This window comes from Chelon labrosus (assembly GCF_963514085.1).
Source record: "Chelon labrosus genome assembly, chromosome: 9".
Lineage (NCBI taxonomy): Eukaryota > Metazoa > Chordata > Actinopteri > Mugiliformes > Mugilidae > Chelon > Chelon labrosus.
In genome coordinates, this window is record NC_140359.1 from 13751802 (window position 1) to 13778255 (window position 26454).

A 26454-nucleotide genomic window follows, 5' to 3' on the forward strand; every position below is an offset into this window, starting at 1 on the left:
TTCTTTTTATTATTTATATGATTATTCGAGTATGGTATATTAGCATCTTTTTTTTTTTTTTTTAATAAAAGTGATATTGTTATTCCATTAATTCTGGTTAGGTTTGGCACAGTCGAGCTTGAGGTTAAAACAACCGAACATAATCACGATTTAATATCCAGATTTTTATTACCACGTCAGCATCTCTTTTATATTCAAATGAGTGTAGGATGGCGTCATTATGTGAAATTGCACTGTGGGAAATTATTTTTCAATCTTCTTTAAAAATATTTGACGCTTAAAAAAAAAAAAAAAAAAACTATTACCATTATTATTATGATTCTGTTTCTAACCACACCCAAAAACAACCGCTTCACGTGTATCACCCGACACCAAATTTACATGTTTAACCCCTGTAGTCACAATAATGCTGCTCTTTAGGCATAAAGGTGAGCACAAGACAAGAGGAGAAACAGAAACTTTCACAATTTCTGGTTTAAAAATGACAAAATAGGCTGGCTCTGCTGGCTTCACACAAAAGAAAAGTGTATTAACAAAGTAAAAAAAAATCGGAAGAAGAATAGATAAGCACTTCCTATGATTAAAATACTGGGAGAAGAGAGAGTACACACTGGAGCTGACAGCCCTAACATAATGTTACGAACTTCTGGAGTCGTTGTTATTCTGTCTGCAGTGTTTTCACTTTGGCTATAGCATACATTGCCTTGTTCCACCAGGATTTGTTCTTCCATCCCTCTAAAGCTGTCTAAACCCAGACGCAGGCTAAATGAGCATGCCCACTCATGAATGCTTTTGCTTAATTACAATCCCTGATGGAAAACATGCCGAAGGGAGAAGCTTGAACACGGCCACGCGTATGGATAGAAACAGAAGACCTTTTTTTTTCTTCTTTCTTAAAAAGAAGACAAAATGTATGTGTTCAAGTGTGTCTGAATGTCATTAATCGTAATAGGTGTCATTTTTTTTTTCTCATCAACACAAAAGACAAAGGCACTCAGCGCGCGGTTCAATTTAATTTACAGAAATTATATTGAGGTACTGAACGGGGGAAAAAAAGGCCTTGTTACTGTGCTGGATGCAAAAACAAATCTGCGAATGGGATCTAAAGTCAACAGTGACTTGGATTGGCATTTGCATACACATATGTAAGAGTTATTTTAAATATCAACTGCGGTGAACATGAAAACAAATTAATCTTGGGAAAAATAATTTGAACGCTATCGGATTTAACTCGACAGTAACGTCAGGTAAAATGTTTTCCTTTTTTTGTCAGTTCAAATTGAGCCAAATGACAGAGAAAGAGGGATCGTGGTGTAAAATGAAACTGAATGTTTTGCCAGTATGACGAAAAGAAATGTTAAGTGATTTCACATTGTCCAGGCTCCAGCCAAATGGATCACAGACAGGACTGTATGATATGATTCAAAAATAGAGAATCTTATTTATTTAATCCTGGTTCCTGCAAAACATTCACTAAATTGTTTAACTGATTTTTTTACACAGTGAATTTCTATGGTGTGGTTAACCAAATGTGTGCTCAGAATGCCACGTTACTCTGCTTAAGCGAAAAAGGGGAAAAAAAAAAAGCTCCCGGTTTGTGTAAAGGAACTCTATGCTACACATAAATTATTCAGTAGTATTTGCATTTGCATTGTAATTTGCATTCTTGTAGATTACAGAGAATGAAGGAGGAGAAGAAGGAGGCGCTGCACCAAAGAGAATTGCATTCTGAACCATTTGCAGTCCTGCTGGTGAGGAGTTGACATGGATTTCTGTTCTATTTTTCCTCCTCTGCATCGGAGGTACACTGCTGAGATCAGTGACACACATTTCAAACTGTTGTTTGATTAATAAAAGAAAGGAAACAATGTATAATGCTCTCCAGCGCTCACGCACAAAAGCCTGCCATTAAAAATGAATCGTGACATCCAACAATGAGTCTATTTGATTGACTAGGCTGAGGTTTTTACTGTAATATTCTCATCATCTTTATTTATGTTGTAAGGCTTGTGAGTTGAAACTCAAAAGAACCAGTAGGCACGGAGGAGATGTCATATGGATTAAACACTAGGAAAGGGTGCGAAACTCTCACAGTACACTGAAGATCCTGGCTATTATGTTTCATCTAAAAATAACAAGCCTGACTAAAAAGAACAGATAACACTGAATAAGAAAAGGAAGGAAAAAAAAAAAAACACAAGCTCCAGAGAGAACGGAGTTCAAACAGCAGCAGTGATAGTGCCGAGTGTGATACGAAATACAACGAGGAGAATGTACAGTATGAGACTCCCTTCAATTATAAATGAAAAGGAAATCAGTGTGAGATGTATGGAATAACCCAGATTCTGAAATGAAACATTGTCTATGTCTCCTTAGAGCCACTTTTGTGAAATGACATCCTGTTTTCAACATTTCATCACTCTATTCTTTTTTCCCCCTCATGTGAATCAATGCATCATTTTAACTTAATTACATTCATTGATGGCATTATCATTAGTAAACAGCGGGGATTAGAGCGCAGTCTTGGGGCCTGAGGGCAAAATATAGAAGAGTAGATTGAGCTAGTGTGCGAGTACACTCCTGCAGTGTGTAAATGTGTGTGTGCGTGTACATACCATGAGGGGCTGGCAGGATGCATCAAGGGGGTGTGGTAGGTGTTCCTGCAATAAGAGAGGAGGGCTTAGCCAATATATGCGCATGTGCAAATACAGCTCATCCCTTATCCACATGTTGACGTACAAGGCATTTCATATGTGATAAATATGAAAAGGGTACAAACTCAAATGCACAATCCCATGTTCTATGAAAACCTGTGTTCACCATTTGATAATGTTGTGAGCCAAGCTGTTGACAGAATGCACCTCAGGAAAATGAAATCCTGTCGTTAAAAAAATAAAAATAAAATCTATGTAATCAACTTCTGACATTCGGCGGGACTTATGTCTAAATGTGAAGGACAAAAACTTGCATTCAATACTAAAATCACAAGAAAAAGCCATTCCCGTTCCTTAATTCTGTGTTGCTGTGCACAAAGCCACTGACAGTAACCTTTAGTGAACAGATAATTCCTAATTCAGGGTTATTTTATTCTGAATTTTTGTTCATTTCCACCTCAGCATTACGAAAACAGACCAAATCTTTTTAAAATGGAGAAAGCGATGCAACTAAAAGTTTAGGTGACTGTGTAAGCAGAAGCCTGCAGTTATGAAATTATAACAGTAAACAGTGCTCGTCAAGAAAAATCCCAGCTGGATGGAAGAAAAACAAATTACCTACTCTTGTTTGACACTTGTGTATGAATTCTAGTCTTAATTTGTTCATTAATGAAGTGCATCTGATGTGCTTTATTCAGATGGGAAGGAGTTCTATACTTTAATACACAGGATTAGATGTTTCAATCCCTTGCGCCAAGATCCCAGGCAAAACACATTTAGAGGCCCTGTCCAACTGAGAAACCCAATACATTTGCCTAGCCCTTGTATGTATAACAAATATAAGAAAGAAGAATATTTTAGTCACTTAAATCTCAATTAATAGCTACAGGTGATCAAGGATGTCAAAATATGATAAATGAAAGCAAACTCTTTGTGGTTATCAATGAACACAAGTACAACGATGCACAGATTACACTTCCGTCTTTATAAAATGTTTCAGTTAGATAACTACGTCTATGTTACACCTCAGAGTTTGGTCACTTTTTCATAGAACCTATTTTACAGAAAGTGCAACCTCTTTTGTACATCAGTATGCTGAAACTGAAACTAATCGTAATTCTATGAAATAGGTTTTAAGGGGTTCTTTATAGATCCTACTCAGGGTTAGATACTTGTTAGGACAAGAGGAACCTTGATCAGTGTAAGTGCACAGTGATGAGCAGCTCTTATCGCTTATCCTTAAACGTGGGCCTTTGTCGTACCTTTATGTGACATTTGTCGTTGTATGCTACACAGAACTAGGTGATGTTGTCGTCATACCAAGCAGGTTATCAGTGTTTCCAGTGTAAACACCCCCAGAAAACATAAGGCCTTGAATGTATGCATTTCTTGGGGAGCTTTGCAGTGGTTAGTTACCCTCAGAGAATCCCTTGGAACTGTTTGGTCTGAAAGTGCTTAACTAATTCATGTGACAAGTTCCCAAACTTTTTCTGGCCTCTCATACTATAAATCCTATTCATTCAGATTAGTCTGATTACATATTTTCCCCCTGGCCATCCACAGTCCCATACAGCAAATCTTTGCCCACCCAAGAGGGCCCACCCCTAGTATTATTTCTTTTTTATATAGTGCTTTTTATTAATAGTGTCATAGTAGTTTAAATTTACTGAGGAACATTCCTTAAAGCTGGGCTCAGACTGCATGAGTTTTGGGAGAATTTATCCCTGTACTCACCCGTCCTGACAACAGAGGAAAATCTAGTCTGCTTGGTACAAAGGTTCGGCCCAGATTACCTAATAATTACTCATCTGGGCCCTCAAGGTTAATATTCCGCATATTAGAGTTTAAAGTGTGCGTATGAGAGTGCCAAGTCTACAAGGACACAGAGCATCTGGCAGTGTTGCCAAGAAAGGGTAAGCCTTTTAGCCCTTGTGGTTAAAGGCAACATAACCATGCTAACCTAGCATACTAGGTTGCATGTGTTAGCTAACCCAGCATACTACTAAAAAAAACTTACCACATGTTCTCATATGTCAGCAACATTTCCACAATAATTTTTTCATTTACACATAGCCTTATATTTTGTAATACTTTCCTCACTGGAAAGTATTACTTACATTTAGCAAGATGCACCATGTAACATCATCAGGTAGGGTGTTGCACTCATTGCTCCCAGGCCTGGTGCAGTAATTTAAATAAATATCCTGCAGTTTGTGCAGCCCTATCATTCTCAAATAGTGTGTCCTACTGTGTGCATGTTTGACACTGGCGAAAACATGACTTTGGAGTTTTTGTGCGTGATGCAGCCCAAATTTCGACATTAGTCAGGATTTTAAAAGTCCGTGAGTCTGAGGCCAGGTTTAAAGTCACCTTAATTAAGGCAGCCTGTAGTGCACGATTCATTTACCATTTGATACAGGCACAAAGTACAATGTGTGCTGTCAATCCAAGAGGAAGACCACCAGAATCAGAGCCAGGCTTGTGTGTTACTTCTCTCCATCCGTCGAAGTGTGCAGTGCCTACTGACAAGCGAATAAGCCTGCAAGAGATGGAGATATTCATGTGTAGCGGTGATCTTTTCCGGTCGGGGCGGTCCTAATGCATGCTTATAGTAGGCTAGGATAAGCCTGCCTAAAATTACAAAGTCTATGTGACTCTTAATTAAAATTAAAAAAATACAGCTAATACATGTATATGTTACATTTACTTAGCAGCTGTTTCAATTTAGTTTGTGTGAGTGTTAATGATTAAATCCTTATTATTTACTCTCACTTTACAGGCATATCTGAAGACGCCTCCTTACCCAGAGTTTTACAGTGACCTCTACTGCAGTTGAAAATACTTGGGAGCGGAGGTTGTATCCATTGATTTTTTTTGACGATGTAACTCATATCTGTAAGGATACGGTGACAACTTGAATGACAAACCCCTTCGTTTTGTGCACAACCATCGCAAAAAGGGCTTATGTGCGCCTCGCCGCTTGATTTCCGACTCGGGGTGCTCAGTGTTGCCGGGGTAGAGTCTGTTTTAGCTGCACTGCATCAACATGGTGAGTATGACAGCGAACACCTGGACGCAACGCTTTCTCTCATCTGTCCCACACTACTGATACAACATTAAGAGCTAACATCGGTTTTCACGTGGATATGTACTGCGACGTTGACGACCCGATTATGTTTGCAAGCTGTCTGTTATTCTGAATGCAATGCTACGTTAGCTTAGCTTGCTAGCCAGACCAGGTGCTTGTAGCCGGGTCAGTGTAGCCTTTTAGCTAACGCTAGCTAACATTGAACGTTAACTGCTGCCTAGTGATGCTGGCAGTATATAGCAGTTACAATTTTAAGTGATGCCCATTTTAATACAGAGTGTAGTAGTATTGTCATTGAGCATTTATGCAAGGTAAAGGTCGAATAAACGTTATGTATACCTGTGTGAATCACACCAATGTAGCAGTTAGCTAGTCACCAGGATACCTGTGTAAGAAGTGAAGGTGTGTTCACCCATCTGACCTCCTCAGTTTGACCTCAGGATGCCCTCGGAGAAATAGAGAGGTTGATGTGGTGTTCATTTAATTTAAGTTACTTGTAATTCCAAGAAAATTAGCACTGATAGTTACAATATAATTTCAAGAGTTTTGGGAAAAGCCTATCACCAAAATGTCTGCATCTTTAACTTGATCAACAAGAATACTGATGGTGCTTTCTGCATGCTGCTCTGTGTGCACATTTGCCCTTATATTTCTATATGCACAAGTCAATGCATGGGCAGCTCTGACTGAGCCCATGCTAGTGTTATTTTGTTTTGTCACTCATTTATTACCTTTAAAGCAGAGTTGGTGTCAGTTCACTTGGATAAATAGTAAGATGGGACAACATATAACAGTTTTCAACAATTTCAAAGAATTAGGAAATTATTGTCATGTAGGTAGAACTATCTATTCTGCAAATCAAGCACTTGACTGTTTTCTGTATATATATATATATATATATTTTTTTTTTTTCCCGTGCTACTGTGACATGGAAATTTCCCATACGTGGGATTAATAAACATGTCTTATGTCTTATCAGATGAAGTACGAACATTTCTAGTTTATTTTAGGTTTACCGAGAGTATAATGTCATACTAGAAGAAAGAAAAACATGATCTATGTACACGATATTATGGATAATCACCTTAATTTGCCATGTTTATATATGTACACATACAAGGAATGTTCAGTGCATTTATTTAACCCATCTATTTGTACACTCAGAGAGTAGTGAGCATCCTCACCAAAGCTGTGGACATAGAAGGCGTCCAACCAGGGACCTCACAGTGCCACAACTGCTTCTCTAACCACTAGTTAGACCACTAGCTCCCCTATAAACATCCCTGATGCCAGCTAGTGTCTTACTACACTAGATGTTATAATTACTGGGCTCAGTTAGATAAATAGAGTATGGTCCATTTTCAACTACAGCTGCAATATTTATATTACAGAATGTAATTTTAAGCTTTCAACACTCAATAATTTAATAGTTTACACTTAGATGAGGATTAAATACACCTGTGCCTTCTCAATACGAAGAAAACTGGGTAAGTATTGGTCAATATCTGGTTTCACTGCTTCAAAGTTGGCTTCGTCTGTAAGGAGCAGTGAGGTGTTTGAGCTCTATTGGATGGAAGGGGTTATCGCTGCAGCTCCCACTCCCCACCCCCTATAGATTTCATTTGGTTGTTGTGTGGAGGGGGTCAAGTGGACTGGGTGAGATAAGAGAGTCCATGCTGGCTCAATTTCCCCCAGGCCTGAGATCCCTCCAGGTCCCCCACGGAGAATGGTCAGCATACACCCAACTAAGACTGTGTTCTTTTGACCTATATAGCATGACCGTTACTCACATGGAGAAAAGTCTTGAGTCAGAGAGGTTGTGTTTGGTCACGCACCACATCTGAGTGAGTATAATTGCCAAATAAATGGCACCCACTCTCCCCTATGTGACTCTGGAAGAGGTATTGACTTTAGCTTTTGGAGCTTACCCCATGCTGGGTGACACTGGGGATCCCATGACCAATCCAAAATCTAGGTCTAATGTACCGGCCTGGCCCTATAACGTTTGGGCAGTTTACAACAAGGCTACCATGAGAACGGAAAAGTAAAAATGGTGAAGATTGGTGGAAAGATTATTCTCAAAGTTTCCACCAAGATGCTCAACATGCAAAGTGAAATTTGCATCCTACGACACCTTTAAGGTTTATCTAGACTTTATTAGGTACATTTGAGTTAAGCAGGGAGGTTGTGTAGTCCAATGTTACCGAGAAAAAACACTGGAGGCTGCATGATATTTTGCTGTACTTTTCAAGTGAAGGTTAACACACTTTATTGGAGGATTAGTTTGCCTGTTGGTTCTCTTTGCTCCAGTGTGTGCAGACACAGATATCAATGGTTCCCACTGATTGCCAAAGAGAAGCCAACCCACAGATCTTAGCCTACAGTGAGTGGATAAAAGCGCACCATGAGGGGAATGATTCTGGCCTCTTAAGCCTAAGTGAATATTGATTTAAGTGTGCAGGTTTGATATTGAGCTCCTAATGTTGCTAAATCTTTTTGGTACCAAGAACAGGAGGCCTGGCTTCCACACAGACATGACAAATTTTATTTTTTTTGTCTTTTAGTGGGTGTCGTCGTCATGCCACTGTATTGCAGTAGGTGTTTAGTTTCGTTTAATTAATAAGTTGATTATTTAACATACAGCGAAAAATATCTTCACTAGTTGCCAAGTTGCAGTCATCACAGGGTACAGGTGTTTATGTCAGCCACCAGTAGATCATTTCATCTACTTAACGTTGCATCAGTGGTGCATGTGGCATCTTAAATTCTGATTAGTGGGGAAGTAACAGTTGCTTGTCTGAAAGATGGCCACATTTTGATACTGGACATTCATTGGTTGACTGAAAGATGGCCACATGTCACTGGTCATCAGACTTTTGACTTTTAAGCTGAAACTGGTCACACACATAATCAGCTGAGGTAAAATGGGAAAAGAAGGAGAAGAATTGTTTTGAGGTACTTGGCACAGCCTGATTTTTTTTGTTGTTTGACTTCTACCAAGCACACTCTCTGAAAATTAAACATCCTTCTGTGAACTCAAGGTCTTAATCAAGGTTGTGGAGCCTAATCTTCTACAACCACAATGATGTTTCCTTGTGGGTTTGTGGTTTTGTGGGGAGCAAATGAAAACCATTAGATTTAAGTTATTGTTTCAGTTATTAATATTTAACCTAAGGAAAGAGACATTTTTAAATCAAAGGAGGTCAAGACAACATCTTAGGTGATGTTCACATAAAAGTAATGAAGATCAACATATTTTACCTCAGTCAGCTAAAAGCTTGTTCACTCATTACAATGGAGGAGTCCTTAGAAACACTAGAGGCGGTGCTTAAGAGTCTGTCTTTAACTAATACATGTGTACAGTTTGAATATGTATTTGATTATGCTATCTGGCAGGCTAAATAAAGTGTGATAAGCCTCTGTACACTGCAGTTTTGAGAGTTTGTCGTCCCTGCTCGGATTAATATCAACAAGTTTGTCTGGTGGTCTGTCAAGGGCAAACTTTGTTGAATTAAAATGTCAAAAATTTTGAACTAAGTTTGGAAATCGAATTTTAAATATGAATCGTATTTCAAATACATACTGGATGCAGTTTGAAGACATAACTCCAGCATGCATTGTCTGTATAAATCTACACGTTTACTATTTTTTAAATGTAGTTTACACAAACCATCTTATGTTCACAGGGTGTGATCGGTGTGCAGCTTGTGGTTACCATGGTAATGGCCAGTGTAATTCAGAAGATCGTACCTCATTATTCCTTTGCGAGATGGCTACTCTGCAGTGGCAGGTAATGTATAATCCTTTTACATGCTGTTTCCTGTAGTTTATCTAAATGCTGCTCTTCAGTTTACTTACTTCTTGAAGTTAATTCCAAAAAGAGTCTGGAACAATGCAAATCAAAATGTTTACTCAGAGTAATCAAAAGGGATTGGCTAGAAGAAGAAAGAGAATCATCAAAACATACTGCTGGGACCAAAGGACATCAACATATTAGGATACCCCAGAGGACGGGGTATATAAAGTTCTTGCCTCATTTCTTCTAATTAGTGCCACACGTGCTTTTTAGTAAACAGCTCCTCGGAACACGATTAATAATTTATCCTTCTTTTCACGCCCCCGTTGAAACATTTTCAAAAACTTTTGCCCTGAGCGTGAGGCCTGGCATGTCCCCTCTGAATATTTATTAATTAATTTCCCTTAATTAATAAATAAATATTCAAAGAAAAAAAAACAAGCTGTGCTCTTTCTATCCCGCTCCACTACTCGGAGTACTTCTCAAGATGCTCTGATGAGGGGCTCTAAACAAAATTAAGGGAGAATATTTGTCTTCAAACGAATGATCTTAAACTAGCTCTTGCTTCAAGCTTAAGGATGAATAACCTTGCTGTTGTAAAACCTCTCACAAGTGCTTTTCAGATGTATATCAAAGTGGCTGATGTAAAAAAAAAATAAAAAAGCTTGGGTCTGTTACAAACTGAGGCTTGGAGTCATAGAATCAGGATAGCATTCTGATATTCATTTAAAGGGGAACTACTGCTTTTTACAACCTGGACCTTATTTCTGGCATAAAATACGGTCGTTTACTCACCCATATAACTTTTGTGTAATTTATGTTCCTTCGGGAGATATTTAGATCTGCGTATATCCATGTAGTGGGAGTGACTGGGGCACCGAAACGCAGCCTCTAAGTAACGCATTATCTGCCGCGACATCATCCACGTCAGAAGACATCGTGATAACGGGTAACTCCGGACAAATATTGGTAATATGAAGGCGTTTCGCGGCAGATAATGCGTTATTTAGAGGCTGCGTTTCGGTGCCCCAGTCACTCCCACTGTATGGATATGTGCTGATCTAATTATCTCCCAAAGAAATACAAATTGCATAAAAGTTATATGGGTGAGTAAACGACCATATTTTATGCCAGAAATAAAGTCCAGGTTGTAAAAAAACAATAGTTCCCCTTTAATATATATAAAGAGAATTTAGTTTTTAAACAATAAATTGAATCCCACTATTCTTACAAGATGGGTATAGCGTTGTGTTTTAATCGAAATCACTTAGCAGCTTTTTCCATGCTGCAGAATCAACATAAATGGTTTTATATTGTATGTGCTAGTGATTACATAGCGGGACAGCTAATCCAGCTGCAGTCTGTCAGTTTATTTTCCATGTCCACAACTTTGAAATATCTGCTTTATTGTTCTCATTCTTTCTACACCCCTCTATGTCTGAGTCTGACTCCTCATCTTTCGCCTTTTCTTTGTTCGCAGTCTGCGGTGGTATCAGCACCCCACGGAAGATGAGTTGAGGAGCTTAGCTGGGAAACAAAAAGGACAGAAGAGGAAAGACAGGTAGGTTGGAAGGGAGGGCAAAACCAGAGGAGGCCTATTGTTCGGGAGTTGGGAAATGTAGCAGCACAGAGGAGGTACAGAAAGGCAAGCCTTTCATCAGAGAGGAAAAAGATGAGAAGCAGATGTTTGAGATGGATGGAGACCACAGGCATGTCGACGAAAAAGATGAGGATGATGTGTTTATGTGACTCATTTAAGGCTCTGTTTGAAGTAAGGAGACAGAAGTCTGTTTTTGTTGTTTTGTTCCTTTATTTGCTCTTCGTTGGGGCTCAAAGCAGCTCAGCGTAGAAGTGGTCTTGTCTAGTGGATGTGAGGTGGATGTTTTTTGGGGCCTATTGAGGCTATTTTAGGGGATGACAGTTTAAAAAGATCTCATCCACTTTGAAATCAAAGTTGTCAGTGAGTATTATATCTTCAAAGTGGTCAGAGGTCAGGCTTTAATTCTGGAAGATTATTTCCCTACTTTGCAAAAAAAAATAAAAAAAATGATGGTTCCAGGTGGAAGTTGATCCATATGTCGACCACATGAATTTAGTGCCTTTGCAGTCTCCTTTTTTAAATGTGAATTTAAATTCACAAAGTCACAAATGAAAGTTAATCCTTACTGTTCCACATGAAGGCTGTTTTGTAGTGCAGTCTTTTCTCCGACCCTGTATGAGGCAGGTCGAGGCTCTGCAGCACCACATGCTCAGTAATCCCTTGAAGAAAAAGATGGACCACTGTCCTTTTGCCAGCTCGTGCCATGCAGCTCCGTTCCCTTTGTTAGCCGTCAGACTTCCTCAGTCAGGGGTGGTGCTGAGCCCCTTTTTTTCCTGTCAGGTGCCTCAGAGATGAAATCTGTCCAGACCATGTTTGGCCCTGGAGTCTTAACAGTGTTATTGTCCAAGGAATCCAGCGCACACACAGGGCTAAACAAATCCAGAACTTAGGTGGCCGATCAGACATTTCTTCAACCCTAAGGAACAGCTGCTTGTGTCTTGCCCCCCACCCTTGGTCATTAAAGATTCCAGTACTTCTAGTAGCAATATAAGTAACTAGACCTGTGCCAACTATTGAAATCAGATGGCAAAGCTGCCTTAAGCATCAGAACAAGGAAAGGTTTTTATCTCTGATGGATTTACTTCCTCAGTGACTATCTGGGTGGCATGAAGAAAAGGTACGCAGTTTAGGTTAAGACAATATTAATGGTGTCAAGTTAAAGAGACTGTGATCTTGCATTTTGGAGTTGTTTTTCTAACTTGAGTTGTTGTCTTGCTGCTCTGTCCTCTTCTAGGAAATACAACGGTCACATAGACAGTAAGCCACTAACAGTTCCCAAGGACATAGACCTACAGCTGGAGACGAAATGCATCACAGAAGTCGACACATTAGGTAAAAACCTCTGAGGACGTGGAGGATGTGGGTTAATCCTGACCTTTCACTCACACATTCTTTAATGTTTGTAAATGCTGCAGCATGTGGTATATTTAATAATTGAACATTTAGATTTAATTACATCTTTTGCGCTCCCAGCGTTGCACTACTTCCCAGAGTTCCAGTGGCTGGTGGATTTCACTGTAGCGGCCACTGTGGTTTATCTGATAACGGAGCTCTACTACAGCGTGGCTCAGCCCTCAGGAGAGATGAACATCAGTGTGGTCTGGTGCCTACTGGTACTGGCCTTCGTCGTGTATCCTTGCATACAGTGCTTGTTACATCTTGGTTGGCCTTATTCTCTGATCTGTTAACTGTTTTTAAAATATTAAAAATATGTTGGATGTTGTGTTTGTAGCTCTCGTGTGCACAGACGTGTCTCAGTTGTTTTCAGACCGTATATATACGTCACAGGTTGATGTGTTTTTTTTGTCTATAAGAGACCAAATCATTCCAGCTTGTGTAGATGCAGTGGTGCTAGTGAGAGGCTATATTATATATACAGCTAAAGCACCTCCTGCCTTGGCTGCCATTGCCTTTATCCTCCCCCTGCTATTTTACTATGCTGAATGATGGTTAAATAATATACATTATCCTTGGCACCGACCAAAGGGATCAATCTTTCCAGTTCTGCCGGTCAGACCTGGCTCACCGCAGTCAAATGGTGTGTCATTTCCTGCCTATGTTGGAGATTGGAGGCCCAATTTTCACAGCCCAACTGGGTGATATGCTTTGGAAAAAGGACGGACTGGGGAACTGATGAAATGGGACTATGAAGATGAGGGAATGTGTTGGTCCAATATATGTGTTAATGGGACACTTGATTTCAGTTTTCCCATTTCAGCTATGATGACATGTTTAAGACATCTGCTGTGGAAATCAGCTCTTCTTCCCTATTAACCTTTTACTTATAACACTGAAACACTGACGCTCTTCAAAAATGTGTGCTCAACCGCATTTACGTCCTATTTCTTCCCCACTTGTTTACAGAAATTTATCAACATTACTGGATAACCTCCCCCTTTGGCAGGTGTATTGATAGTATGCCCTAACATGATAGCTCGAGCGCGACTATTTCCCTTTCAGTCTCATGCTAGTCAATGTTTATACAGCTGTCTTCACAGCACTGAGTGAGGGTTAGAAGAAAAAAAAAAAAAGAATCCACTGCCTTGAATACCATTCTTGAATTGGGCTGAAAGTGAATGAATTGCATACTGTCACCTGAAATGCTGCAGAATCGGAGCGTTTCATTATCACGGCGACCAGATCACTGGCGACGGGAAAGAGTAAAATACTGTTATGACCTCAGTGGCACACGCTGGTGCCAAAGCGCCACGTTCTGTAGCCACACATGCCGGGTTTCAGGGTTTGTGCGGTATTGAGGGGCTGAGGGTTCCCACTGAGGTCTGAATGTATGCGCTTCTGTAAAGATACAAAAGAAACCATTTTGTGTAAAATGGCTATGGGTTACTAATTTTGTACTGGCCTTTCACGGATAATTATCCATTTTTGCAAAGGTTGGGTTTGGGTTTGCTTTTTTTTTTTTTTTTTTTTTAATACCAGTGTGCCTCTCGAGATGTTTTTCCTTGACTCTGTCCCTACAGCAAGACCCTTTTCTCTCTAACAGCCCACTACTTTAAGCTGGAGGAAGGAGGCGAGCGCTCACTTTGCATTACTTTTGCTTTCTTCTTTTTTGTCAAAGCCATGGCCATTCTCATCGTCACTGAAAACTACCTAGAGTTTGGTCTGGAGACAGGTCAGTGCTCTACTGTGCCTTTCTCGCAAATAACTGTGATGGTAACAACAAAATTCTGTTGGGTTTTACCCTCCAGTGAGTGAGTCACTGTTGAACATTCCTTTATTTTTTAGGTTTTGCAAACTTTTCTGACAGCGCTCAGCGTTTTCTGGAGAACCAGGGCCTGGAGTCCCAGTAAGTATAATCTCACTATTCTCATGGTATCATTTTTTTTTTTTTTTTTTTTTTGCTTTTTCTGCTGTCATAAATAATAAATTCTCTCTTGAAACTACAGTAGTATCTCACCATGCGTTTTCTCCTCCACAGGGGTCCCATATCTAAACTCACCTTCAAGTTGATCCTGGCCCTGCTTTGTGCATTGATTGGAGCGTTCCTAACTTTTCCTGGCCTACGATTGGCCCAGATGCACCTAGATGCACTCAATCTAACCACATCCAAATTTACACAGTGAGTGGTCTGCTGTAATTACTGTCAATTATGTCCACTGATGTCTTTTTAAATAAATACATTAGGAGTCTCCTTTAATAAGAAGGTTAGTGCAACCAACCTTACGAACTTTACTATTATTTTAGATAATTACCTGGTCTGTAAAATTTTAGTTTTTATTAATTTTTTTCCTCTTTCGTAGTTATACAATGCTGTGTTGCTTCTTTGGTAATCCTTTTTCTTGGCTTTGGCCAAATGTTTGTCCTCACACAAGGGGATGAAAAGAAGCCTGTCACATATTGACAGCACATTCTTTGGTCAGATGAAACCAAAATGAATTTTGTTAGGTCACGCTGGGGTCCAGCATGTTTGACGTCGACCCACCAAGGATCGCCACGGTAACTGAAAGCTAGAAACATGTGTTAGGAGTATGTTGGGCCTGGTACTAAGGCACTCAGTATTGGGGTTTGGCTATCATGAATAATTAATAATTATCAAAAATAATTATTTATTATTAAATAATTGGATCTGAATTACTAGATCACCTCGGGGCACCACCCTTCTAGGAAGGGAAAAGATAACCAATTAATCAAAACAGTCTCATAAATTATACTAAATTGTCAATTTGGAGTTCGGATTAATAATTAACTTAATAACTATAACCAAAATTACCACGTTAACAACTAGTTACAGTTGAAGGAATTTGGAGTTCTTGGCAGTGTAGAGGTTGGCAATATTCACTCTTGTGCAATATTAAACAGACAGGTATGTTTAAAAGACATTTATTAACAAGAATAAAATTAACATACAAGGTAACTACAGTGTACTCAATACTACGTGCGTGTGTGTGTGTGGTTGTGGGCGTGTCAAGATGGCCGCCGGTTGTGGGCGTGCCAAGATGGCCGCTGGTTGTGGGCGTGCCAAGATGGCCGCCGGTTGTGGGCGTGTCAAGATGGCCGCTGGGGCTTGAGGTCTTGAACACAAAGGAACAATGGCTGCTGAGTGGGACACTCAGACCATGTGCTCGCCAGTAGATGTGTGGAATGTGATAAGGGTTTTATGAGGTGCCAGGTTAGAGGAAGAGTGGTTAGTTAAGCATGCAAGACCCTGAGTCTATGTGTTGCACAATTTAAACTAACATCAAACCACTATACTATAAACAACTCAATAAACATAAATATCACATTCAATCAAAGTTTAAGTTCTATGCTCTGCTTAGCTTAACTAGGCCCAGGTCATACTACCAGTTGGTGGAAAGTCCATTTCTGGTGTGTTGCTCCTTAAGCTGGCTGATGGAAGGGACGAGCTGGGAAAAGTTGAAGTCCTTGCTGTGTTTTCCTGATGGCAAACGGAGGGAAACCGGCCGCTCCTTGAAGTCCTTTGAAGTGGCTTGTTAGCAGCTCGGTGCTAACTAGCCATGTGGCTCCTGTTCTTTGAGAGTTTAGCCTGCAAAGCTTTTGTTTGTTGGCTAAAGAGCTGGTGTAGATTCCTCAGCAGGAACTCGCTTCGCTGCTGTATGGAGAACAGGCCTGCAAGTAGTTGCTCTTTGTTAGCAGACTACCTGGCAGCCAGCTGCAGCTGAGCCGCTCGGGGTCTCCACGTGGAGGTGTGGAGTTGAAGAGGTGGAAGAGTAGAGAATAAGAGAGTGAACAAAGGCCAAACGGTGCATTTTATATGACCTGATGACCTCATAGGTCACATGCCACTGTCAGCCAGTGAACTGCTTGGTCAGTTTTTCACACCTGGAGGATTGTGGGTAATAGAGTTTTTCCAGGGCTCCTTTGTTCCCAAGACAAAAGCAGCCATGTGGTTACCTGATTATGCACCACCAGGTTCAGATCCCAACATTCCCCCCTTTGGTCTCACGATCTCACTCGATGTGTGGTCGTGAGAGCACAAGTGTCCGTGCGTAATCCAAGTTGGAAAAGTTCATTCATAGTAATGACGTCTGGGCAGTCTGTTAACCAAATGGGCTGTGGTAAATGCTAACTATCTTAGCTAAGCAAAACAAAATCATCAGGTGAAAAACTGAAATACACATAAGCACATTGACAGTTACTAACAGTGTTAGTGAGGAAAAGAAGAATGTCAGTGATGTAAATTGTTAGGGTAAGATGCAGAAAGAGAGTGGCACCTACAATGATAAAACCATTTCCAAATGTCCAAGAGTTTTGTGGTTTACTCATTGGATCCTATTAGAATAATTATTATTCAATGCAGTACTCGGTCTGATCTTAACAGAAATAACAATTTTGTCCTTCATGCAAATGTGGCTGCGGAAGGATGTCATCACATTTAAAAAAAAAATCCTGGTTGTCAATGGCTGTATCATTGTTCGAATGTGTCCTAAAATTTGTGTTTGATAAGGACATGTATGACTAGCAAAATACTACCGAGGAGTTGGTTCAGGTGTATTTGCAAAGTTAGACAGTGGGTCCAATCAGAATTTAGGCTTTTCTCAACTAATAGTGGCAGGTGTGACTATTATTGAGTTGAAAACTATGGAGTTTGCTACTGTTGCTAAGAAATCACAAGTTTGCCTACTTAACTGCAAAGAAAGTAAAGTACTTCCTACATACTGGCAGTACAGGGATGGACTGTGTTATTATTTCCTTGAGGAAGGAACTCTGAATTTGTGTTGCCTTAAGTTTTTATGAACTAGTGGCTCAGGGCTGTAACGCTCCGTGTAGCCGGAGGCAAAGAGGTATTCAGAGGCATCACTGTCTGCTGAATTATGATCATCTAAGCTGCACTCAGACATGCTGCGATCATCATCTGAGCAGTTTATTGGCTGATCATACTGCTGGGCCATAATTTCAGAATAAGGCTTTCTACAGCTCCGACTGTGTGAATGCCTATCTCGGGGAAGTTGGCGGACATGGCGGCTACGCTCAGTGTCCCTGTGTGGCCCTTTATCACCCCCCTTTGGTCTGTTGTGAGGGTGACGTTTTAAGGTGGTAGACCGGGATGATGCCTTGGTGGTTGAGCTGGAGGGCTCAACAGTCTTCCCTCTTGTTTTGGAAGTGACAACAGTTTCCCAAGCCACCTGTGTCATCTTCCTGATGTCGTGCATCGAGGGGTCACCTTGGCGTGTCATGAGTGCAACGTGAGTGCGTACACATGGGTGAAGGTTCTGCAAGAATAAAGACTTGAAGGTGGAGTTCTCTTCTAAGCCTGGTGCATTCTTGCCCTGAAAGTACACATGTATCAAACGTTTGTAATAATGTCTAGGATGCTCATGACGGGTATGTTTAATTTGGAGGGCTGCAACCATTGAGTCAATCTCATCAGCAGTAGAAGAGAATTCTTCTAGTAGTGCTTGACGGAGCTCTGTGTAGTCATCTCTGACTGTGGGAGGTTGTGACTGGATAAACTTATGGACAGCTTTAGAGCTTGTTTTCCATACAAGTTTAACTTTCTCCCTTTGGGTTGCATGGGGCAAATCAATTAGGGCGTGGTCTAAATCCCTAACGTAATTGTCAACGTTATGATCACAGCTGTCTGGATCAAGATGTTCAATGTCCTTAGCAAGGAACTCAAGCACTTTAAAGCGGGGACACTGCGGTGTCCGGGCAGGTGCATCACATGCAACAGTCGTCTCTGGTGGAAAGGCGGGGGCTGGGCAAACCTGTGGTGTTGTAGTCCCCCCTTCGGAGAGATGGGCACGGATGGGAGTGTCATACATCATAGGCTGAAAAGAAGATTGGGCAGAATATCTTCTGGAGGATAAACTACAAACCTCTTCACGGTCTATGTCAGAGAGATGGGACGTCAGGTAATTGTTACCTCGGTCTCTCAGAGGAGGTTGAGGAGCTGACTCCATTCCCAGGAACTCAGGGTCGGCTGGAAATTGTTCCCATCTTCTAACTGTAGAGGGTGTTAACCTTTCACTACAGGAGGAGTGTGAATCGGAATAACCAGAATCACATTGGCTTAATGACTGTGGTGGGGAAAGACAACCTGATTTAAGCCTTAACAATTCCTCTTTGTGTGCACAAAGATCGGACTCTGCTGAGTGCAGGTCTGCTAAGTAGCGCATAGCTTTCTTATTGGCCATTTGTACCTCATGGAGGAGACAAGCCGTTTGCGCTTTAAGGGACTCTACCTCCTTTTCTAAGGCTGCTTTGCTCTGAGAGGCAAGGCTGGATTGCCTGTGGAAGTTCAGAAGCAAACATCTTAACAATGGGCCTTTGGATGCAGTCTGTGCATCACACCTGTCCTGCAGTAGAGAATCTATCTCTTCCCTGCACTCACTGAAATTCAACTTGCTAATGAGTTCAGGGTAGCCTGGGTTAAGGCTCTGTGCAAGGGAAGAAATGAATTGCTCTACACAGGGGTTCTCCATTGTTATGTGGGATGGAGGTGTCAAAAACAACAACAACGAAGCAATGGTTAGCAATGCTATGCTAAGTAGCTATGTAGCTTCTAAGAGAGAGGCTAGAAAGGTAGCTATGGCACCATCTAGTGGCTCTAGTGGGCACAACAAATTTGGTAACACAGTAAATGCAAATTTACTCACCAAAACTCAAAATGCAATAACTGAAATGCAGGGCAGTAACAGTTAGAGACGTGATTCTTAAAGTTAACTTGGGCTGGAATGCATGGCAGTAACAGCTAAATATATATAACTTATATTTCACAGGGCTGGTAGCACACTGTGGCTCTATCTCAGACTCCTTATCTTACTTAGGCTGAAATGCATGGCAGTAACAGCTGGCACAAGTTCTTTCACACAGGGCCGGTGGCACGCTGTGGTTTAATTCAACAGGGGAGCACTTAAATTAACAGGAACAGCTTGACTGGATTGCATGAATACGTGGTATTCGAATGCCGAAATTCTTACAACTACGAAAAGTAGGTTCAACTTGTATTAGCTAGCAGCAAAAGCAACTCTTAATGTAGTACAATGGGACTGAAAACGGTAGTTATTAATAACGCATTATTAATAATTTATCAATCTATGAATTTCATAAATTATCACCACACTGCACCTGTTCGTAAGTACAACTGGACATCTACTCCTGTGGTAGACTAGTGGGATTGAATGTTAAGACTTCTGGCAAGTCTAAAAGTTGTTCAAAAATATTTTTGGCTTTGGCCAAAATTATGCTGAAATTAATATTGCACAATTATGAATAATTGCCAACAGTACTCTGCCTCACACGGGGCACCATTTGTCGGGCCTGGTACTAAGGCACTCAGTATTGGGGTTTGGCTATCATGAATAATTAATAATTATCAAAAATAATTATTTATTATTAAATAATTGGATCTGAATTACTAGATCACCTCGGGGCACCACCCTTCTAGGAAGGGAAAAGATAGCCAATTAATCAAAACAGTCTCATAAATTATACTAAATTGTCAATATAGATTTCTGATTAATAATTAACTTAATAACTATAACCAAAATTACCACGTTAACAACTAGTTACAGTTGAAGGAATTTGGAGTTCTTGACAGTGTAGAGGTTGGCAATATTCACTCTTGTGCAACATTAAACAGACAGGTATGTTTAAAAGACATTTATTAACAAGAATAAAATTAAACATACAAGCTAACTACAGTGTACTCAATACAGATGTATGTGTGTGTGTGTGTGTGTGTGTGAGCCAAAATGGCCGCTGGTTGTGGGTGTGCCAAGATGGCCGCCGGTTGTGGGCGTTCCAAGATGGCCACCGGTTGTGGGCGTGTCAAGATGGCCGCCGGTTGTGGGCGTGCCAAGATGGCCGCCGGTTGTGGGCGTGCCAAGATGGCCACTGGGGCCTTGAGGTCTTGAACACAAAGGAAACAAGATGGCTGCTGAGTGGGGACACTCATGTGCCGTGTGCTGGCCAAATGCCTTGGTGGAATGTGATAAGAAAATGTGATAAGAGGTGCCAGGTTAGAGAAAGGATGGTTAGTTTAGCATGCAAGAGACCCTGAGTCTATGTGTTGCATAATCTAAACTAACATCAAATCACTATACTAAACACTCAATAAAACAAATATCACATCAAATCAAAGTTTAAGTTCTATGCTTTGCTTAGCTTAACTAGGCCCAGGTCATACTACCAGATTTGGTGGAAAGTCAATTTCTGGTGTGTTGCTCCTTTAGCTGGCAGTTCCTGATGGAAAGCCAAACCGGGAAAAGTTGAAGTCCTTGCTGTGTTTTCCTGATGGCAAACGGAGGGAAACTGGCCGCTCCTTGAAGTCCTTTGAAGTGGCTTGTTAGCAGCTCGGTGCTAACTAGCCGTGTGGCTCCTGTTGTTTGGGAGTTTAGCCTGCAAACCTTCTGTTTGTTGGCTAAAAAGCTGGTGTAGATTCCTCAGCAGGAACTCGCTTCGCTGCTGTATGGAGAACAGGCCTGCAAGTAGTTGCTCTTTGTTAGCAGACTACCTGGCGCCCAGCTGCAGCTTAGCAGCTGGGGGTCTCCACGTGGAGGTGTGGAGTTGTAGAGGGTAGGAGGATAAGAGAATAAGAGAGAGAACAAAGGCCAAACGGTGCATTTTATATGACCTGATGACCTCATAGGTCACATGCCACTGTCAGCCAGTGAACTGCTTGGTCAGTTTTTCACACCTGGAGGATTGTGGGTAATAGAGTTTTTCCAGGGCTCCTTTGTTCCCAAGACAAAAGCAGCCATGTGGTTACCTGATTATGCACCACCAGGTTCAGATCCCAACAAGTATGCTGACCGGAGTTGACACTTACAAACGGCACTATGCAAACTATTATGCATGTTTTTACACTGAATAACGCTGAATAAAAATATTGCTTTACAGTTTCAAAAAGACCCGAGAGGACATATCCAGCATGACAATTACCCCAAACACACTACAACAATCACACATGTTTTTAAAAGAAGAAAAAAAAACTGTGACCTGGCCAGGTGTGTCACCCGTCTGGAATCCAATAGAACATTTTGAGAATTTTAAAGTGGAAGGTAGAGCAACATAACCCTTCCTGCAAAGAGCAGCTGAAAAGAATCACTTGTGAAGCAAAATATTTTTCCACAGGACCTACAACGTTACGTTAGAAAGTAAGGAGCAGAATCTCCCAGATAAGGGTTTACTCACTTTTACTGCATCAAGATGTACCTCAAAGCCCTTAATTTGAAATAAATATGAAACATGAAAATTAATGAGCTGCTCAGTGATATATAAGTTTCAGGATGCTCTAATGAATAGTATGCCATTCTAGACTTAACGCATGTACTGTCTTGTCTATGAAGAAGTCAAGTACACCTCAGTGGTGCTTGTCTCCTACTACACGGAGTGTGTCAGTAACAAGGGAGCACCATGCGAGTCAGGTCAAGACTCCCCATTTGGGGCAGATTTCTATTTCAGAACCCACTGGATGGCTTGTCTCAGACCGTGATAGGCGGTACAGAGCAGGGAGCACGTCGCATTCGGATAATCCACTTTGGCATAGCAGGCTCTCCAAAATGGCCTCCTCTTCCATTACCCCTCTTAAGTGTCATGAGTTTACATCCTCAAACCCTGTCACTGAGAGAGATTATCTCCAAGCCCTTTAAAATGTGTGCCTTGGTTCCCTCTCAGGGAAAGTTGCTTTGATAATAAGGACCATTTTTCTCCCTATGTTAACTCATATCTGTCATTGTTTCTTTAGGACTCTTCTTCATATCAACTTCCTGTCTCCTCTCCTCATGGTCCTGCTGTGGGTGAAGCCCATTACCAAGGACTACATAATGAACCCCACTCTGGGAAAGGAAAGCGTGCCTTTGTAAGTAACAATAGTTCATCGGTATACATCACGTGCACACTGTAGCAACCGCAGAAAAGTTTGTCATTCTGTAGCTGGATATATGGTAGAAATCTTTTTTTTTTTTAAGTTGTCTTTTTTTGGTAAGTAGTGTTGTTTCTGTTGGCACATCAAGAAGTGTCAAACAGTATTCTCAAAAATCAAACAATGTTGTGCATTTTGGCTTTTGAATTGATTACAGAATTAAATCGTTTGTTGTAATAATTCATGAAGACATTAATCTGTTCTCGTGCCTCTTGTTGATTGATCTGTAGTTCTTAGGCCAGTCAGTTGGACTTCCTGGATATCTAACAAGCTAATCGCCTGCCACTCAAACAAGGGACAGGATGAGACTGTTAAGCTTTGAAAATTGAAGTAATTGTGGCTTTTGTGCAGGAACATTCATGTAAACAAAGCAACAACAGTTCTGAGAATGGATTTAACAACAGTTCAGTGAGATAAAGAATGTATTCAGCTCGTTCTTTAAGTGAAATGACAACATTACACGCTGCTTGGGTTAAATTAGGCCGTAAACAAATTTAGTCCTACCTGAAGAAAATCAGTTTCATTCATTCTGCGATGGCATTTTTTTTTTTCTTGCATAAGTTCGAATTCTGTCATCTGTCTAACTTTCTTCTGCTGTTGACAGTGACTGTGATTCCATCAAGGTCAAACCAGATTATGTCTGATTTCATGTTAGAGTTCCCCCTTTTCACCTTTTCAAACCTCAATTTCACCCTCTCTTACTTTTCCTTCTGAATTGTTTATGACTCTTTTTGCCCTTACTATCTTTCCTTTCTGTCTCAGCGTCTCTGCCTACCATCCAAATGATACGGCGGGTACATGATGTGTTGAGTTTGCGGACCAGAAAAGGCTGCCATCCTCTCACCTCTTCTCTTTCTATTAATGTCAGGATGACTGAACAGACGTATGATACTTTGCGGTTATGGGCCATCATACTGATGTGTGTGCTCCGGCTAGCTATGATGAGACATCACTTGCAGGCCTACCTCAACCTAGCCCAGAAGGGGGTGGACCAGATGAAGAAGGAGGCGGGACGGATAAGCACTGTTGACTTGCAAAAGATGGTGAGAGAAAATGCTGAATGCACCCTTTTGCAATACATGGTATACTTTGATCTTAAAGCCCCGAGACGTGGAATCTGTCAGGTTTGAAGAACATTGGTTGGACATGTATACAGCACATTTGAAATACAAGTCTCAATTGGTTGCGGGGTTTACCCCAGTATGTGTCACACAGCCTCTTGCCTGTTTAAATATACCAGCATTGACCTGTCCAGAAGGTGGTTCACACAGTTGGATAAGTCCGTCATCTCTAGAAATATTCAAGAAAAGTCCTATTTTGGCCAAAAGAAGCTAAAAGGCACAAACAGTCCCCACTCTGTTAAGCTGTCAGTACATAGTAATATTAGCTGAATATTCATTTTCTTTGGTAAAGTCATCAACTTGAAAAGAATATTGTATTTTTATCTTCTGTATCTTCAAACTGGCCAGAAATGTTTACTAGGACTCAAGGATGAACAGATTCAAATTTTGTGGTCATAGGTCAAGGTTACTGTGACCTCACATTATGTCCCGTTCTGCTGAACGCAAAATATCAAGGACATCTTGGGGGAATTTCTTTAATTTTTGCTCAGACATTTACTTGTGCTCAAGGCTGAATTTTTCAACAAAGGCCAAGGTAATTGTGACTTCACAAAACACCTTTTCGATCCTAACCCAACAGGTCACGTGCTAGTTTTGACACAATTTCACACAAACGCCTAATGCAATTCAATGATGAACTGATGACTTCTTATCTGAAAAGGGTCAAATATTCACTCTCTGTTATTCAACTTCACTTATTAAATTCCTTCAAAGTCACCAACGACATAGAGTCTGGACAGATGAGGGAGTAAGCTGCAGCTGGTTGGCAGAGGCAGTAACCAATTTTGGAAGAAAGCCAAAAAAAAAAAAGAATATGTAGTGCCTGTAAATGTTGTCACTGAGTGTGTTTTACAACTATGTCCAATCAGGTTATCTCCAACATGCATCAGCCTGAATTAGAATATAGGGCACTGCAAATACAGATGTACTGCCAAGAGTAGAGGGTGGTAGTTTTTGTTATATTTCTTTTCTAGCTCTGAGGTAGGGAAGGAAGTTGTTGTCTATGATTAATCCTGACTGATCAAACTCAGTGTCATTATATGATCATGGTATTTAATTATATCAGAGTGCTTTCTAAATGTAGTTAATAATTTCATTGACACGTCCCTCGATCCATCATCATCATCATCATCATCATCATTAGTATAACAGGATTCCTACACTACATGGTGATTGAGCAGCTATGACTGTTAAGTGTTTAACATCTTAATACTTGTTTTACATTCAACATTGCTCTTCTCTGATTTCACCCAGGTTGCGCGTGTTTTTTACTACTTGTGTGTAATCGCACTACAGTATGTGGCACCCCTGGTGATGCTGCTACATACGACTTTGCTGCTAAAAACCTTAGGTGAGTTGTCCAATGTTTGGTTATTTTGCAGTTTGTAATGTCTTGTTGCCTGCCTCAAGTCTGAGCCGTTTTCTTTCTTTGCCTCATTTATTACAGGTGGTCACTCCTGGTGGGTCTATCCTGAAGAAGACCTGCCTTGCATCCATGAAATGAACTCTGACTCTGTGATGGACGCAGCCCCAACACCAGCTTCAGTAGTAGAAACGGGAGTCCGGTCATCAGTTGCCCAGCTGTCAGTAGCCCTGGGAGGCCTGCAGACTGTTTTCAGCCCCTTACTCTTCAGGGGCCTCTTCTCCTTCTTCACTTGGTGGATTGCTGCCTGCCTCTTCTCCACCTCGCTCTTTGGCCTCTTCTACCATCAGTATCTCATGGCAGCATAGCCCCACCATTCCGACAGAGGCGTCCCAACCCCCACCGTACTACCATATGTTCAGCCTCATCAGAAAGGACTGAGCGGGGGGGGGGGCCTGCTGATGAGTCCGCTCCACCCCCCCCCCCCCCCACCCCCCCCCCCCCCCCGACCACCTCACAAAGACTGATCATATCATCAGAGCTCCTGGTTCAACTTCCAGTGCTTCCTCCACAGATGACTGTGAACTCTTTATTATTTTTACTTGTACAAACACAGTAATGACAATTTTATTCAGGTTTCATTTGGAAATTTGAATGATGTGAGGCGAAATACTGTGTCTGAGATGCTGATTACAGTTCATTTTCCGTTTTGAAATGTGGCGCGTCTATTCTGCTCAATTCTGCCACATATGTTTAATCGATGGTATTTATAAAGCACATGCTATGAGTTCAGTCCATCGACATCTTCAGATTCATTGTGATCTTTTGTTCCGGTTAATCGTAAATGCAGCTTATTTACAGCTTCATGCATGTTGTAGGATTCTGATATCAGACTGCTCTCTCTATTTTATGTGGTTGGTAACTTTCCTGAAAACTAGTATTGGCAATTATCCACCACTTCTGGGGTTTCTCAGCATGACTGGATACATGCTGTCAGGGGCCTCGGCCGTTAATAGTCACTGCAACTCAAGTTGCGTCAGAGTCCAAGATGGTGCTAATCTTGGATAGAAGCTACACACAATTTGGGGGAAACTAATAACTGCCATATTTGGACCCCATGTTTAAAGTTAAAAGACAAATATGGGTTTTTAAAAATTAAAAGTCAAAATGTTTTTCTCAATTGTGTCTGACAGTCTTAAAAGTTCTGCTGTAAGGACCAGTGAGGCTCTGTTTAGAAGAGGTGGAGGGAGAGGCAGTCTGTGCATATTTCCAGGCTGGTTGGGAAGAGCTTCACGCCAACCAGGTTTATAGAGCAGACAACACGAGCTGTACTTGCGGAGGAGCAAGAGGAGTTGTTAAACTTAGGGAGATACATGCCATGTTCTAAAACAAACTTAAGATTTTCAAGTGAAAGGCGTTCCAATAGATTTGCGACGTTATGATTTGCATTTGTAACCATCCTGGTGTTAACTGAGCCATTTCCGAAGT

The 26454-nt window shown here is 41.0% G+C and overlaps 1 protein-coding gene and 1 long non-coding RNA gene across 2 annotated transcripts; one reads left to right on the plus strand and one right to left on the minus strand.

Annotated features, from left to right (window-relative positions):
• Positions 1 to 2224: 2224 nt before the first annotated feature.
• On the minus strand, positions 2225 to 5213 carry LOC311492491. The gene is made up of 3 exons (XR_014699212.1): positions 5062 to 5213; positions 2616 to 2660; positions 2225 to 2530 (listed from the first exon to the last, which is right to left on the minus strand). It is a non-coding gene; the product is annotated as an uncharacterized lncRNA (long non-coding RNA).
• A 253-nt stretch (positions 5214 to 5466) lies between these two features.
• Positions 5467 to 25407, plus strand: tmem161b (transmembrane protein 161B). The gene is made up of 12 exons (XM_084551595.1): positions 5467 to 5703; positions 9429 to 9532; positions 11019 to 11099; positions 12373 to 12470; positions 12612 to 12768; positions 14117 to 14268; positions 14382 to 14442; positions 14575 to 14715; positions 22306 to 22419; positions 23351 to 23525; positions 24858 to 24954; positions 25051 to 25407. The coding sequence occupies exons 1-12, from the start codon at positions 5701 to 5703 to the stop codon at positions 25332 to 25334; spliced, it is 1467 nt and encodes a 488-aa protein (XP_084407721.1). The 5' UTR covers positions 5467 to 5700; the 3' UTR covers positions 25335 to 25407.
• Positions 25408 to 26454: the final 1047 nt, after the last annotated feature.